This window comes from Sus scrofa, chromosome 4 (genome assembly GCF_054392235.1).
Source record: "Sus scrofa isolate SSC_HxYL_T2T_F1_AM1 chromosome 4, Sscrofa_HxYL_maternal_Yorkshire_Landrace_v2.0, whole genome shotgun sequence".
Classification (NCBI taxonomy): Eukaryota; Metazoa; Chordata; class Mammalia; order Artiodactyla; family Suidae; genus Sus; species Sus scrofa.
The window spans coordinates 108461587-108480156 of NC_139386.1; the positions used below are offsets into that span (position 1 = coordinate 108461587).

General features: G+C 36.0%; 1 protein-coding gene across 1 annotated transcript in view; it reads right to left on the reverse strand.

Moving 5' to 3' along the window:
• Positions 1–18570, reverse strand: part of MAN1A2 (mannosidase alpha class 1A member 2) — a 161826-nt gene that overhangs the window by 71310 nt on the left and 71946 nt on the right. Inside the window, exons 5-6 of the mRNA XM_001927622.8 lie at positions 16505–16585; positions 2670–2764 (exon numbers count right to left, since the gene is read on the reverse strand). Coding sequence (XP_001927657.4) covers positions 2670–2764; positions 16505–16585 — 176 coding nt within the window. The remainder of the gene's footprint in view (positions 1–2669; positions 2765–16504; positions 16586–18570) is intronic.

An 18570-nucleotide genomic window follows, 5' to 3' on the forward strand; every position in this document is an offset into this window, starting at 1 on the left:
AGATAAATATTAAATTAGGTAAATCAAATGACAAATATGGATCAATATGAGCTTTTAGAGACACAAGAACCATATCTTAGAATTACTAGTAAAGTGTATGCAGAATAGAGTAATACATGACTTGGTAGAGGTGCTGAAAGAGATGTAGAAGATAAAAATAATAAATTTAACTACTGGTTAGCACACAGGCTCCTCGTCCTGCATTAGTTAACCCTAGGAACCTAAGCACGATATTTGCCTTCTCTGAGACTCAGTTTCCTTATCTATAATGCGAGAATTTATGATATCTAGTTCACACGGCTGTTAGGATAATTAAATGATATTTAAGACTGTGAAAACACTTCATAAAGAGCCCAGTAAGAATAGTATCTAATAAAAGTTTTTAAATAATTTTACTCTAAGTTATTTTAATTGTTTAGAGAAAAAAACTTCCTCAATCTGAGAAAGACAACTGATAAAAAAAATCTAGAGTTAACATCATATTTGATGAACTTTTTTAAAAAAGCAGTACTATAAAAACATTTTGTGGATATCCACAAGACTATAAAATACAGGTGAAGACAATCCTTTTAACCAAGATTAAAAACCTCAGTTAATAAAGACATACTTGAATATATAAAAATTTTAAAACCTAGGAATGAAAAAATGGTATAAATAAAGACAACATACAAGTAACAGAACAGGGAAAAGAGAATTCTATGATCTACAAAGTTCTTTTATAAACTAACGGTAGTCATCACAAAGATTGATTTAAAGCTTTTGGGATGACCTGGAAAAGTAGTTCCATGAGATTTTGTTGGATGAGAAAAATATGAAGCAGAAAAGCATAAAAATTTTAAACGCTGGGAGTTGCCATTGTGGCGCAGCAGAAACGAATCTGACTAGGAACCATGAGGTTACGGGTTCGATCCCTGGCCTTGCTCAGTGGATCCAGGAGGATCCAGCATTGCCATGAGCTGTGGTGTAGGTCGCAGACAGGGCTCAGATCCTGTGTTGCTGTGGCTATGGCGTAGGCCGGTGGCTATAGCTCTGATTCGACCCCTAGCCTGAGAACTTCCATATGCTATGGGTGCGACCCTAAAGGGACAAAAAGACAAAAAAAAAGTTTTTAAAGCTCCTCCAGTATGTATGTTTATGTTTCTGTATTCTATATGATATTACAGGAGATAATGTTAGATTGGTTGTGTTTTTTTTGTTTTGTTTTGTTTTTGTCTTTTCTAGGGCTGCTCCTGTGGCATATGGAGGTTCCCAGGGTAGGGGTCTAACTGGAGCTGTAGCTGCCAGCCCATGCCATAGTCACAGCAATGCAGGATCTGAGCCGCATCTGCAACTTATACCACAGCTCATGGCAACCCTGGATCCTTAACCCACTGAGCGATGCCAGGGATCGAACCCGCAACCTCACGGTTCCTAGTCAGATTCGTTAACCACTGAGCCACAATGGGAACTCCCAACAATGTCAGATTGTTAATATGAGTTGGCTTTCAAACAGCAAGAGTGGAAGAAAGCCTATGTGTGAGAGACACATAGGACTCAACCAAAAATCAAAAACCTTAAAAAAAAGGTAAATACGTCCATTTGTGGTCTATGAACTCAAGTAAAATATGTATTTGTATGAACATATAAAAGATACAATATGAAAATTAAACTTATGTTCAAGACATAGTCCTTAAAAACCTCCGTACTTTCATCTCAATCTAACTTTGAAGTTTCGCAATTTTTCAGTTCTTTTCTATATAGATGAAACGTAATAATAATAACATTCTTCAGTCTTTCTTTATCTCAGACTTAAATTATAGGTCAATTAAATTAGAATTCTTATTATCAGAAAGTTATATGACTCCAACAGTGATAATTCAGGAAACATGAGAAGTCAAATAAACATCACAAAGTCAGAGAAAGAATCGAGTATGTACGCAACATTATTTGGCCTGTGGAGGTTGGTCTGGAACTCTACCTAGCGTTTTCCTCACAAAGAGGGAGTTTACATTATATACAGTATATGGAGTGAGAGAACAGGAAAGTTAGATTTAATGTTCAGTATTAAATAGTGATCTCTCAATGTAAATCTAAACTTCATAAAGTTTTCCGTTAGAAAGAAATGACTAAAATAGATTAGTTTTTCCAAATAAAGTTATCATAAAATCATGCCTCACTGTGAACCTCAATAGTGTAAATACCATAAAAGGGACCCCTACAGTCAAGGTCATGAAATTATGTCCTCCCTTATCATTAATTAGTAAGACTTCAGCCATAGGAAGCCCTGATTTTAAGGTATATCGTGTTCCATTTTTACTTAGAAAAAGATTAACAGGTTGTGTACAAAAGAGAAGAGAGGGAAAGCACTTTGAGTCCCTTATGGCACTAAATTGAAATGAATAAGCACATCTTAAAGAAACAGCTATTTTATAACAATACAGGTGAGGGAGAGAGAAACAAGCAGCAGAAACTGGAATACAGCTAAATGTTTCGAAGTAAAGAACATATTTTAAAAATCAGACGATATTTTAAAGAAATATACTTCTCTATATATGCCAAGGAAAAAAGTTTAAGTCTTAAAAAGTACTTGGGGGCCAATCATTAGAAATTTCTAATTTTTTTTTTAATGTCAAAAATCAGTTAATCTAATTCATTTACAACAGGAATAACCACATCAACATAAAATTTACCTTTTCAGATTCACCATTGCCCAGGGAATCCCCGTAGGTGTGTTAAAGGCAGGAAGGAGCTTCTCAGCCAACTGGACTGCTTTAATCTTGAATATCTGAGATAAAACATGAACATTCATAAATTATGAAATTATTGTTGTTAATAACACTTCTTGATTTCTCATAGGACGCATACCACGATATACCAGACACATGAAAGAACAAGGGGAAAAAGTGGCATCTCTTTTGGTGCCATGGAGCATACAGCAGTCAGAGAAAACAGCTGTACAGTGGACGGACACCAAGGAAAAAGCTACCCAATGTTAATGGCTTGAAATTAAAATTAACTGGAAGAGGAGTTCCCTATGTGGCTCAGTGGAAACAAACCCAACTAGTATCCATGAAGACGTGGGTTTGATCCCTGGCCCGGCTCAGTGGGTTAAGGATCTGGCATTGCCATGAGCTGTGGTGTAGGTCAGCAGGTGCAGCTCTGATTCAACCTCTAGCCTGGGAACTTCCATATGCCATGGGTGTATCCCCCCAAAAAAACCAGGAACCAAAAAAAAAAAAAATGAAATACTATTTCCTCTAAGAAAAAATAAAAATAAAATAAAATAAACTGAAAGAAAAGGGCAAGGGTTTTGGTGTTGATATTATCCGCATTTTCAGCTGGCAAAAAAAAAAAAAAAAAAATCTGAAAGAAAACACTAGGCTATGAAGTTTTTATCCATGGTATACAAGCTTAGTACAAATATTAAAACAAAAAAAAGAGAAGCAACCCAATTTAGATAAATGTCCTTGAATTATAATAAGCACGTTTCTATCTCAACATTTTCCATCCAGATTCAACCACATTTATTAAAAGATAAGAAAAAGTTTATGTTCACTTTTCAAGTTTATTCTGGAGTTATAAATGCTTTATCCCCTGGTTCCAACTGCTGCTTCGTTTGGTACCCAAAACAGTAAACTGTCTAAACATCAGTGGTTCACAAACTATGTACTACTACCAAGACATACATAGTAAAATTTCTAATATTTATCTCAGTGTATTCCAACAGACAGATATGCATACCTAATTTTGGAGACAAATGACTTATAGAGACTCAGAATGGAGATAAGGTCATAACATCCTACCAGGAAAAGTGGTATGTTCTTCTATATGCCCCAAGCCTATCTTTTCTCAAATTAATTTCAAATTCATTGGACAGTTAAGGTTCCATCTTTTCACTGCAGTCAGGTATTCTGGATAAAATATTACTAGACTTTTCAAATAAGTTAGTAGTTGGAAGCCTGGAATAGATCAAAGTTCTAAATTGAGATCATACTAAACAAGGCACACTAACATCACTGGGGTATAAATTAGAGAAGAATATGTACAAGCAGACAAAGCAATATGGTCTGCAAGGTTCCTTAAAGAGGGAAAAACTTAGCAGAACCTTTAACTAGATACTCTCATAATTTACAATATACCATTTCCTTGACTATCTACTTCCACGCAAAAATACCAGTGAAAAATGTAACAATTTAAGGTAAAAGTTTTTATAATTTTCTCATATTCATGCCATTAATTCAGAAAAGCGAAAGCAAAAAAAATTCAGTTCTTGCTGTATTAACATTTATATGTTAGTAAAGAAATTACATTAGAGAGTAAATAGCACTGCTTTACTTCATGCTTTACTGTGAGAACAAAGGCACCAAGCTCTTAACTCAGAACAAATATTAATGCGATGTATTTGTTACACACATTTTGTAGCGCTTTTATGCATAAAACATTAAAATGGTAAAATGACTTGCAAACATAAACTGTTCCTAAATAGAAAGCATTCTCATTTAACTTGCAGAACTAATCAGTGACATACTTCCCAATTTTCAGCAACAGCTAATTTAAAACAAATTAATATCCAATGCAGGAAAATAATACAAAATCCAAAAAGTATGTATCAAAGTAAAACATAAGTCTCTCTTCTAGTCCTATCCCTTGACCACATGGTTCCTTCTACAAGGCAAACAGCTATCAGTTCATTAAACATGTAGTAAATATTTTGTGCTAAATAGGTTCCATGGTTTACATGGTTCCCAGCAGGTCACATTAAATCCTCATTTTTAACTGCTCAGAAACAGAGATTCTATCCCAGGGTATGTATATACAATCTTCATCTCTGTCTTTGTGTCTCTCAAACACAGAATACCATATACTCTATTCTAAACTTGCTTCTTTCAATTATTATACCACAAAGGTCTATCACCTCCTTTTCTTTAGTGGCTTCAGAATTTGCCTTTGTAGAGATAATACTGTAATGTATTTAGTTAGTCTCCTATTGATAGGCATTTGTTTCCAAACTATATGACTCTGTAAGATAAATTCCAAGAGACTGCTGAATCAGTGGATTTATGCATTTGTAATTCTGATAATGAATGCCAATTTGTTCTCCACATATTTCACAAATTTATTTTCCTACCAGAATTTATAAGGAGCTGTTTCTCTGTGAAACTTTTGATCACTGTTAGTCTGTAGTTGAAAAAGGATGCTCCATTGTCATTTGATTTTTAAATTTTTCTTCCTTTTTATGGTTTTTTAAATTTAATTTTATCTTTTTAAATTTATTTTTTACTGTTATTTCCCCCAACACACTGTTTTTTTTTCCCCACTGTACAGCATGGGGACTCAACACACATACATGTATACATAATTTTTTCTCCCATCATCATGCTCCACTGTAAGTATCTAAACACAGTTCTCAGTGCTACACAGCAGGATCTCATTGTTAGTCCATTCCAAAAGCAATAGTTTGCATCCGTTGACCCAAGGCTCCCAATCCCTCCCATTCCCTCCCCCTGCCCCAGGGCAACCATAAGTCTATTCTCCAAGACCGTGATTTTCTTTTCTGTGGAAAGGCTCATTTGTGCTGTATATTACATACCAGATATAAGTGATATCATATGGTATTTGTCTTTCTCTTTCTGACTTACTTCACTCAGTATGAGAGTCTCTAGTTCCATCCATGTATTTATATGGAACCACAAAAGACCCAGAATTGCCAAAGAAATCCTGAGAAACAAAAACCAAGCAGGAAGCATAACTCTCTCAGACCTCAAGCAATATTACAAAGCCACAGTCATCAAGACAGTGTGGTACTGGTACCAAAACAGACATACAGACCAATGGAAGAGAATAGAGAACGCAGAAATAAACCCTGACACCTATGGTCAATTAATCTTTGACAAAGGAGGCAAGAACATAAAATGGGAAAAAGACAGTCTATTCAGCAAGAATTGCTGGAAAACCTGGACAGCTGCATGCCAATCAATGAAACTAGAACATACCCTTACACCATGCACGAAAATAAACTCAAAATGGCTTAAAGACTTTTTCTTTCTTTCTTTCTTTCCTTCTTTTGGCTTTTTAGAGCCACACCTGTGGTATATGGACATTCCCAGGCTAGGGGTCAAATTAGAGCTGCAGCTGCCAGCCTACACCACAGCCACATCAAGGCCAGATCAGAGCCAAGTCTGCAACCTATACCACAGCTCACAGCAATGCTGGATCCTTAACCCACTGAACGAGCCCAGGGATAGAACCTGCATCCTCAAGCATACTAGTCAGATTCGTTTCTGCTGAGCCACAATGGCAACTCCTCCACTACCATTTTTATTTTCATTTATTTTATTACGAATGTGGTAGAGTCTCAACACTCATTCAAATCTCCTCTCAAGTACACCTTCTTAGACTGCAAAACTAAACTAAAGTTTTCCCAGACTCCGTTCCAGTTCAAGACACGGCCTAAGCACTGCTGAGTATACGTAAACATGCAATTACCTGGAAGGAAAAAGTAAATGATCTGAGGCAGTGGTCTTTCAAGTAGTGTCCGATTCTTCTGTGGGAACTCTGAGAGAAGTTCTAGTGACTGGTCCCTAGTTTCACAGATAACATCTGAGCAACAGAGGGCATGGAGCTGGTGCTGGATCGTACCATTAAAGCCCCAGAGTATGCTTGAGCTTATCTCCTGGCTGCATGTTTCCAAGCTTTAAAACAAAAACATCTGACTTCATAACCCTCCCAAAGATTCTGCTGGCTAGTCAGTACCCTCTGATAAATCACTAGACAAAATAGATTGTTTTCTGGAACTAGGATTCTTGACTAAGAAGACGATGAAAGTGAATCAATTATTTACATGTTTAAGAGCCTCAACATTTACTTGAACATTTCCAACATATTTACTTACAGAAGGAAACTTTAATGTATTCATTGGCCATTACATAAAATCTCTCGGTTATTTTTATCAGAATAAATTTTAAGAAATGGAACTATGCTAAAACTGGTCCTAGGCTTAGAAACATTAGGACTGGAAGAATTACTTAAGTCTGGAAGAACTGGAAGAAATGGTATTAAACAGATAGAATGTGGTGAGGCTATGAAGAGCTTTAAAACATAAGCAATGGGGAGTTCTCTTGTGGCACAGTGGGTGAAGGATCCAGCACTGTCACTGCAGCAGCTTGGGTTGCTGCTGTGATTCGGGCTTGATCCCTGGCCTGGGAACTTCCACATGCCTTGGATGTGGCCAAAAAGAAGAAACAAAAACAAAACAGAAACATAAGCAATGAGACCTACGGTAACACAAAAGATAACCCAGAGGCACTGTATATTCTTTTTTTTTTGGGGGGGGGGGTCTTCTTACCTTTTCTAGGGCCGCTGCCTGCAGCATATGGAGGTTCCCAGGCTAGGGGTTGAATCGGAGCTGGAGCCGCCAGCCTACGCCAGAGCCACAGCAACATGGGATCCGAGCCACGTCTGCAACCTACACCACCTCTCATGGCAACGCCGGATCCCTAACCCACTGAGCAAGGCCAGGGATCGAACCTGCCACCTCATGGTTCCTAGTCGGACTCGTTAACCACTGCACCACGACGGGAACTCCAGCACTGTATATTCTTGAAGTAGGAAGTAATATTAGAATCTATGTACACTTTCAGTTGTTTTTTTTTTTTTTTCTTTATTGGAGTATTAAATCACTGAAGTAACAATTTTGCTGCCTATTTCAACCTAGTAGAGTTAGAATGTTGGGGGGGGGGGGAGTCAAGACTTTATAACGCTCAAATGACTTTCCATCTCATTCAGAGTAAAAGCCACAGCTATAAATCACTCCCTCCTTTCTTCTCCCTCCTGTAACCTTCTTGGCCCCAATAACCTCTTTTGTTGCTGAGAATGCCCATTAAGCTTTTACTTCACTAACTTTAACTAATTGTCATTGCTGTTCCTTTCAACTAAACACTTCTTATAAATAAAATCCTCAAGGGTCTCTTTTTGTCTCCTGTAGCTTTTTACACAAATATTACCTTCACATGCATTCTCTGATCATTCTATTTGAAATTAAGAACCCTCCATCCCCCTTCATGCTTCATCTTTGTCCTTAGCACTTAGCGCTAACAGTGTACATATGTAGCAGTATCTGTGTGTATACACATACTCTCTCACACGCCTATCTTGTTTACTGCCTTTTACCCTCACAGCAGAATGTAGGCCATGGTTGAACGGGATTTTTTTTTTCTCGTATTCACTGTTGTATGCTTAGTACTTAACACTGTGTAGTGTATTCTGAGCACTCAACAAGTGTTGAATGAATTAAGAAGCCAAAAGATACAGATATTTAATGGAGTTCCCATCATGGCGCAGCAGAAACGAATCCGATTAGGAACCATGAGGTTGCGGGTTCAATCCCTGGCCTTGCTCAGTGGGTTAAGGATCTGGCGTTGTTGTGAGCTGTGGTGTAGGTCGCAGAAGCGGCTTGGATCTGGCATTGCTATGCCTCTGAAGTAGGCCAGCAGCAACAGCTCCAATTGGACTCCTGGCCTGGGACCCTCCATATGCCGTAGGTGTGGCCCTTAAAAGACCAAAAAAAAAAAAAAAAAAAAAGGTACAGATATTTAAAATAAACAAGTAAATTATCTTCTCTCTTCTCTGTACCAATCCCATCTCTACCTGAGGTATTCAATGTTAACATACAAAGGTTTTTAAGGACTTTTAAAGATATTCTACAAAAATCTTGGGATGATGATAATATATAACAATATATATTATATAGAATAATTTATTATATATGATAGTTTATTATATATAATAATAATAATATATATTAACCCATTTAATCATCAAGACAACCCAGTATGTATTATTGTTACCCCATTTTACAGTTGAAATGGAGGAATAAAACAGAGTAGTTAACTTGCCCAAGGTCACACAGCTAGTGCGTGGTAAGCCTGAATTTAAACCCACGCAGTCCAGCTCCAGAGCTCATGTTCTTGCTTGACTATTTCATTATATTAGATTTAAATACAGATATAAACATAGATTATTCTGTGCCTTCTTTAATCTTAATTTTTATAATCAATAATTAAATCACTTAAAATGTTTTACTAATTTACTGCACAACTTTGTCCTTCCTCTCAAATGATCATTTGGCTAATGTAAAATAACTGGTGGCAGTTATTTTATCTCAGCAGTATAAAGATATTAATCCAAAGTCTTCTGGCATCTATTGCCGCTGAGAACTCTGCTATCAGCTGTCATTCTTTGTAAGTCTCGGCCCTTTTTCTTTGGTAGCTTTTAATATCTCTTCCTTATTCTTGATTTTTTATTCAAATATTGATCCTCTATCATTTATTCCATTAAACTCATCTGAGACTTCTACTAAACATTCACTGAAACTTCTCAATCTATTTTAAATCTCTCAACTCGTTTTCTTATATTCTTCTGGATTCTCTGTACTGCATTGTAGATGAATTTCCATTTTCACTATGAACAGGGGCATCCTCAAAGGCTAGGCAGACGTTCCTGAGGACCAAGTGAAGGTTACCACAAAACTGCTGGTTAATAAAGAGGTGGAAACACACCTCCGACTCAGAATGAGCCTGCAAACAATATTTCAGAACTCATGGTGTAATCTAAGATTTTATTCTGTTTGCTAACAAGTTAGCCTATCACAGTTTCATGAATACTGGGCGAAGACACAAGACTACTGTATCAGAGATACTGACATTATTCATGGCAAAGCATCAGCCAGAGCTTCAAGCTTCCTTACATTGGTTGCACACGTCCCATCCTTAGCCCCTCCTAAGTCCCACAGAGATGACCCAAAGGGCCTATGATAGATTCCTGCACACACAGGGGGTTGTGTTACAGGAGAAGAACACTGAGTCTGGAGGATCTCTTTTATAGTAAGTGAAAGCAAGCTTAGTCATCCAGGGTAAGACATTAACTCAACCCTGCAAGCAGAACCTTGATGACATGGGTAAAGAGGTGTCAAGGGCTTGTATTCTTGGTATCCCCATCAAAAATTTGCAGATGTTCATGCCCCATGGTGGACTGCTCTGCTTAACCTTCCACATCAGCAGCAACCAAAGTGCCTTTTGGTAGTGTCAGGTGAATCCACTTTGCAGTTTTTCCAACCCTTGCAGAACTAGCTTCATCACCCTCAACTCTCATGCCAAAGACACCTGCCAGCACAGTTTCATCAGAGGTCTGAATTTCAGCTCTGTACAGTCCCTTTCTCTTAAAGTTTCTAAGTTTTAGTAATTAAAATCTCTTCCCCATACTCCCTCAGCCACAGCTGCTTCCTGTAGGAGCCACTTCCACGTTATCTTCTTCTTTTTAATCTAACACTTTCTGAATTAAATTCATATCTAGTTAATAACTCTTTACATGAAATTCTCTTCGTTCAAATAACCGGCATGGTTTCTGTTTCTTAATTGGATTCTTAATGATAAACAAATAATCCATATTTTGTTATTATCTATTATTAAATATTTGCTTATTAACAGGAAAATGGAAACAAACGAAAAAAATTCAGTCATAATCCCTCTATTTTAAACCAAATACTATTATTATTTTGATATATTTTCACTGCTTTTCTGTACATACATACAATTTTTAAGTAGTTGGATTTTTATTCTCTCTTTCCCTACTACTAACATAATATCACAAGTACCTTTCCAATTTTTACAAAACAGCTTAATTTACTGTATCCATTTCCTCTCCTATCACTCACTATTTCACCTATTTCAACTTTGCTTCTGCCCCCAGCATTTTACTGAAAGAGATGTTGCTAAGGATTAGCCACACATTTGAACAAAGAGCATTTTAAGACATTACATTGATCAGTTCCTCCTTAAAATACTTTCTTCCCTTGTATTCAATTATACTACAGTCTCAACGGACTAAAAAAATGTGGTACATATACACAATGGAATACCACTCAGCCATAAAAAGAACAAAACAATGCCATTTGCAGCAACATGGATGCAACTAGAGATTATCATACTAAGTGAGCTAAATCAGAAAGAGAAAGACAAATACCATATGATATCACTTATATGTAGAATCTAAAATATGGCACAAATGAACCTAGCTACAAAACAGATATAGAACGAAATACCAGCATTTTTAGCAACATGGATGGACCTAGAAACTATCATGCTAAGTGAAGTCAGCCATACAATGAGACACCAACATCAAATGCTTTCACTGACAATCGGAATCTGAAAAAAGGACAGACGGAACTTCGTTGCAGAACAGATGCTGACTCACAGATGTTGAAAAACTTATGGTCTCCGGAGGAGACAGTTTGGGGGGTGGGGGGATCTGCTTGGGCTGTGGGATGGAAATCCTGTGAAATCAGATTGTTATGATCATTATACAACTACAGAGGTGATAAATTCATTTGAGTAATAATAAAAAAAAAAAACAAAAAAAAACAGATATAGATTCACAGACATAGAGAACAGATTTGTGGTTGCCAACCGGGGAAGGAGAGGGATGGGCTGGGAGTGTGGGGTTAGTAGATACAAACTATCATATTTAGAATGTATAAACAACAAGGTCCTATTATGTATCACACAGGGAACTATATCCAATCTCCTGGGATAGACCATGGTGGAAAAGAATATTAAAAAGAATATATAGACATAGAGATGTATATATAACTGAGCTACTTTGATGTAGAGCAGAAATCAACTATATTTTAATTTTAAAAAATCAACTATGTTTTAATTTTAAAAAATACTACAATTTCCCTGCCTCCTTCACTGACTTATCCTCCTCATATTTAACCTTCAATGTTGTGTCTCCCAAGGCTTGATTCTAGGTCCCCTTCTCTTCCTATCCTAACCTGTCTCCCTGAGCAAGTTCACATGTGCTGCTTTAGCAGCACAGCAATGTATCTCCAGTCAAGACTTCTCCAATGAGTACCAGATCCAGAAATTACCTATTTCTACTTAAATATAGCAAGATCCCCACAAACTGAAAATACTTAAAATAGATGATCTTCCTTTTCCAATTTAGTGTTTTTAAAGTTTTCAATATCTAATAACTGCCCTACCATCAGTCTAGCACCACAACCAGAAAACTGGAGGCAAGACCAACTCTTCCTTCTCCCTCATTTCCCCTCCAAAATATCACCCAATCCTTTTGAACTTATCTTCCTTAAAATCATTTATCTCGCTCATCTATTCAACCCTTCTTAGTCCAAGCTGGTATTATTTCTTATACAAAACTTATGTTCACAGTTGTACATAACTATCCCATAGTAGTAGATGTATTGATTTATTCAACCATTTCCCCTCAATGAATATTCAGGTCTTTGCAAACATTGGTTATGACATGTTTTCAAACATTGGCTACTACAAACACTACTGCCATGAAAAAAATCAGAACTTCTGAGTATACCTTACGTATTCATGATGTTACTTTTAGATAAGAAGTTCCTAGAAGTAGGTTAATGGATCAGAGAATTTCAAATTTTAAATGTTCACTTGACACAAGCCAAATTACTTTCCAAAGAGGTTGTATCATTTGTACTCCCTCCGACAGCATATCATACATTTATTAAAAGTTAAATAAATTTAATTACACACTACACATTTAAAGTGGGTGCATTTTATTGTATGTGAATTCACTTCAATAGAGTTGCTTAAAATAAATAATCTTTAAGCCTTTAAGTTCTTCACCAGGCAGAGAATGTGAAATCAGGGTGAGAGAGTCTATTTCAGGCAGAACATTATGGTATAGTTCTAAAGACATACAAGGAAATAAAACAATGTGATCTGAACACACAGTTTCAGGTATGCAGAATGAGGCTTCTCCTCTGTGGCTCCCTTCTATCTTGGATTTTACCCCTAATTTCTAGCACCTGTGGTACCTCTAAACTGTCTTCTGACATGATTTTAAATGTTTTTTTTTTTAACTTTCTTTTTTCTGATATTTTATTGCTAATTTAAAGAAATGCGACAGATTTTTGTACGTTAAACTTGTATCTTGCTGCCTTGCTAAATCTGTTCATCAGTTCCAACAGTTTTTGTGTGGAGACTTTAGGGATTTCTACATACTATCATGTCATCTGCATATGATGACAATTTTACCTCTTCCTTTCCAATCTGGATAACTTTTATTTCTTTTTCTGGTCTGAGTGCTGTGACTAAACCTTCCAATACGATGTTAAATAGAAGTGGTGATAGTGGGTATACTTGTCTTATTCCAGAATTTATCGAGAAGGATTTCAGCTTTTCACTGTTGAATATCATGTTGGCTGAGTTTGTCATAAATGGCTTTTATAATATCGAGATGCGTTCTCTCTATACTAACTTTGGTGAGAGTGTTTTGTTTTGTTTTTTTTATCATGAATGGATGTTGAATTTTTTCAAATGCATTTTCTGCATTTACTAAGGATCATGTGGGTACACTGTCTTCTGATCAAACCAGTATTCATAACCACAATCAACTATGAATTGGTATTAATATTGTGACTTTAAACAGGTATGGATGTGTATAAATATGTAGATGAACTCACATATTAAAATGAAATATTAAGGAGTATATTTAAAACAGTATCTGGGTCAGCAAAGCTTAGTGAAATGTTTTGCCCAATTACCAACACCTCCACAGAAAATGCAGAGGGTGACTTTTCAGTGGAAATTGAAATAACGTCTGGAGCAAAAATAAAATGAGAATTAGTGCAATAAGGACAATAAAAACCAGGAGAAATTAACACAAACATTTTCTTATTCAGAATTTTAGGGCAAAAAAGAGACACTCTATTTAGTCTCAAAAAATATCCCTGAACTTACACAAAAAGGACCTTACCTATAGGCAACAGAGTACACATTTGTGTTAGTAAAGAAATATGTTGTTTCTTTTGTTTTTATAGTTTGTGAGACATACATTTAAGATACATATTAAACCTCACATACCCATTTCTCTCTTTTACCTGACAGATTTCAGATATAGCTTTCGTCATAAATTACATTATTATCTTAGGAAGGGATGCCACTTTGATAACCATTAAAAAATAAGAGTCCTGTAAAAGAAATGTCACATATTTGAGGCTAGCATTAAGTAAACATAATAAATCATCAAGATTTTTAACTTGTGAATATTTAATATAAATAGCCTTGTTCTGAGAAAATAAAACGACAACACTTCACACTTATAATATTAATAAATCACAGGACAGAGAAACGTTTTGTTAAGATGGCATATAACTTTCATTCGGTTCCCTATACCAGAAAATAATATGCAAGTAAAATGTTCTTTATTCTAGTTACACACCACCTTAAAATAAGAAAGGTACTTTGCCATGTTATATATTATAGTTAGTTTTCTGTCTTATGCGGGACATAGGAATTTATTGTCTATCCAGTATTAGCATAATCTTATATTCAACATTTTACTTATTTTTAGCACATCTCAGAGATTTATTGTTGGTTTCCCAGAACAGATATGCATCAGAGCTTTCAACATAAAATGATCAAGTAGAACAGTAAAATGGTCAGTAAAATTTAACAGTATGCCAAAGAAAATTAAGATGTGTTCTCTGTACTTTTTAGTAGACTCTATACTAAGAAATTAACATTACGATATCTATTTTTGAATAAGTAAAAGAATTCCCCATCAGGTAAAATGTTAGGCATTTTTACATAATTTAATCCCTGCAACCACTCTCAGGTGAACCCTCTCATAATTTTATAGATGACAAAACAAGTTAAAGAAGGTAAACAGCTTGCCAAATATGACAGGGAGGCAGAATAGGGGCTCAAACCTCGAACTCCAAAGTACTTGTGCTTCCCCTCCACTTCAAACCGTTTCTTCCTAAAGTCTAAGTATTAAAACTGCGAAAATGAAAATATTGGTAACACTGTATACTTTTCCAGCATTCTTTTCCTATGACAAGAGCAACCAAAATTTCAACATTTTGCCTCAATGTTCAGATAAGAAGCCTAATGAAATAGCAGAGGCTGGATGTGTCTCTTTCATAAGCTGTTCATAGTTAATTCTGAATCATATGCTTTTTGGCATGACAATTAGTCAACTACACACAGAAATTTAGTATTCCCTCTTCTCAGTCAGACAAGCACAAAAGTACGAAAAAAAAATGCTCTATCTCAAATACGTCTTATAACATCTAACCCAATAAAAGAGAAATCTGAAATTGAAATCATCAAAATAGTTGTTGCCTTCCTTCAGTGTTCATATTTCGCTCTAGAAGCTCCTGGAATCAGGGGTCTGTGCCAGCAGTTATGCCTCAGGGAGGTAACGATATCCTGGAGAGAGGGTAGGACCAACAAGTGGAAAGTGAGGCCAGGCGAGCAAAGGGGAGTGAAGACCCAGAGGATCCAGGTGAGAAAGATGCACTGTCAAGGTAGCAGCCTGGCAAGGACGGGAAGGTGATTTTACACAGCAGGACTAAGCAAATAGGTAAATACATCAGAAATAATAAGAGGCAGAATCTTAATATTAGAAAAGAGAATGAAAAATATGAAAAGGTAGAAAGCTAGAATGAACTTTATGGACTTGGGAGCTATTTATTGGTATAAACTCATGTCCCCAATTTATACAAATCAAGACAGAAAAGAGTAAGGACATAAAGATTTGGAAGCATGGAGCAGCAAGGAACAGCACTTCATGGCTAGGAGAGGAAGGAGGTGGCATAAAGGGAATGCCCAAAGTGGAGGGCAGAGCAACAGCATTAAGAAAAACTTACCTGCAAAACAGGCCCACTCTAAGTACAGGATAATATAAAAAAAAAAAATGTGAAGCCAGTGGTACACTGCAGGTAATCTTAGCAAGAAAAAACCCAAACCTGGTTCAACTCAGACTGAACCGACTCAGCTCCTAGCACGAACAGCACAGGCATGCTATTTCTGGCATAAGTATTATTAAACTCGGTCTTTACTGTCCCACTGATATGTGATATTTTGCATTAAATCAAAACTTATTAAATACTAAAGAAAATAAGAAAAATCAATCTACTTTTTAGAAACAAAGCAAGTGACAAACCAGACTCAGTGGGGTTAAAACAATCACAAAGAATTTTAAATGACTGTAACTACTATGTTAAAAGATCTAGCAGATAAGATGGAAAACATGCATGAAAATAATGGGCATTTTATCAGAGAAATAAAAAGTATAAAAGTTAAATGAAATGCTAGAAATAATAATTTTAAAAGTAACCTAGGAATTCCTGTCAAGGCTCTGTGGAAGTGAATAAGAGTAATAACCAACAGGGTGCAGGTTTGATCCCTGGCTTCACTCAGTGGGTTAAGGAGCTGGCATTGCCATGAGCTGTGGTGTAGGTCGCAGACAGGGCTCAGATCCCACATTGCTGTGGCTGTGGTGTAGGCCGGCAGCTGTAGCTCTGACTCAACCCCTACCCTGGGAACTTCCATATGCTGCGGGTGCGGCTCTAAAAAGAGCAAAAAAAAAAAAAGAACCTACCTGAAAAAAGATGATATGCTGCTAGGGATATCTTTCGTTTTACTAATTTCACAACCCTTTCCCCCTAAACAATGTACTACTTGATTTTGCTCACCTCCTCTCCTGAAAGGTAATATGCTGCAAGAAGGCCGCCAATAAATCGAATGTTAACTTCAAACACAGACACCTCTGAATTCTGTGAAAACAAATTAAAAATATTCACATATACATAAACCTATATAGATTTCAAATTATCTTCAATATTTTCTATGTTTCTCACAAACACACTGGGGAGAATGTTTTTGTCCACTTTCTACATCTTCAATTCTCATGCAACTGCAATCTCACCTCACACACGTTAAGGTTTCCAAAACTCTCCCATTACTGTCATCATAGTGTCCTAACTGCCAAAACCAATGCACCGTTTTCATGCGCCTGACATATTACTGTGAAATTATCATATTTGATGCTATTGACTATTCTCCCTCACAAAAGCATCCATTTCTTAAATTAACTACACTATAACATCCATCTCATCAAGATTTTTAAATATTTTTCTAGTATATACAACTTAATGTTAAAGGAGATACCCCAAAAAATTGTAAGATTGTGCAACTATATCTTTAAAGGGTTAAGACAAACTAATTTTTTGATAAACATCTAATTCTATACTCAGTTATTATAATATCTATTAGGAGAAAGCGTGGCTCACTCATATCCACAAGGTTTCCTTTGGGTCTCTCCTCAGAAACATCACCATACCAGAGTCCTCCAATAGCCATTAGATATAAAAGAGCAATTTCTCAAACTGCTGACTCCAAACCTACTTATTCTATAAGAGTAATAAGCACTTATCAGTCTGATATATATAATTTGAATATGTATTTACTATTTTTTTCCCAAAGCCAGAATATAAATTAGTATAAACTAAAGATAAGACTCTGCTTTGTTCATTACTATATCCATAGCTCTAGAATAGTGTCTGTCAGAGAGAAGGCACTCAATATTTATCTACTCATTACTTACCTTGGAAGTTCCAAATACAAATTGAGACCAACCAGACAACAATTATACAAAAGCAAGAGGGAGATGAGCTAAATTAAAGCATTCTAAGATCCTTATGTTTTTTAGAGGGATAGAGAAATTGATTCATTTTCAACTTTGTTCAATAGACATATTAAATTTTTAAAGGTATCACCAAAATGAATGGAAATAAGAAGTGGTAAAGTCAAACTAGTAGAGGGAAAAACCTAGTAAAGGGGAAAAAAAAACATATGAAATAATTTAACCAAAAATAAGGAAGCCAGAAAATAAAAGCAAATGAGAAGTAGAATAATAATATAGGTAGCAAAACAATGATGTTAGAGTCAACTCCAAAAATATGTTATCATGCTAAGTGTAAATATTTCAAACAGTTAAAAGACTCCACAAGTGGATAAAAATAACAAAATCTAAATACACACTACATATAAAATATATTGCTAAAATACATGACATAGAAAAGTTAAAAGTAAAAGAATGAAAAATGATTATGCTGATTATTATGCTATTTTTTTTCTCGGATTCAAATTCATCCTTTTATACTCTACTCTGGTACATTGGAACTCTTCAAGTGCATTTCTCATTTGTCAGCTGACTCCCTTAGAGATCCTACCAATAGGAGGTTCTATAAAGATAATATAAGGCTGAAGGAGGAAGAAGGAATTTATTCCTTCCAGTTTACCTCTAGTTTCTAACAACATCAAACCAGCCATGGTTCTTCACCCTGGTAGTGACAGGTGGCTCCAGGTTACAGTTCCCCTGCTATGTAAACATTCCCCAAGTCAGCCTCCTTGCACCCCTTAGAGATATCAAGCTCTAGCAAGGTTATCACCTCCTCAGAAGTCTAAGTCCCAGCTTTGAGGCATAGAGCCCTTTTAAGAACTCCTAAGATATCAGAAACAGAGTCCTAAGCTACTACATTTTAATGATCTCAACCTCTTCTCACTGTTCTCATAGTTCCAGGAACAGCAGTGGTTTACTGTAGTTATTACCTCTTGTAATACCACAATATTCTCTTACTGTCTTTTCAGCTCACCATTACTTGGATAATAATTTTACACATTAAATGCTTTAATTTGTAAAAGCTGTACAGTTATGGTTCTTGAATGAGCCAATTGATAAAATGATACACCAACAAAT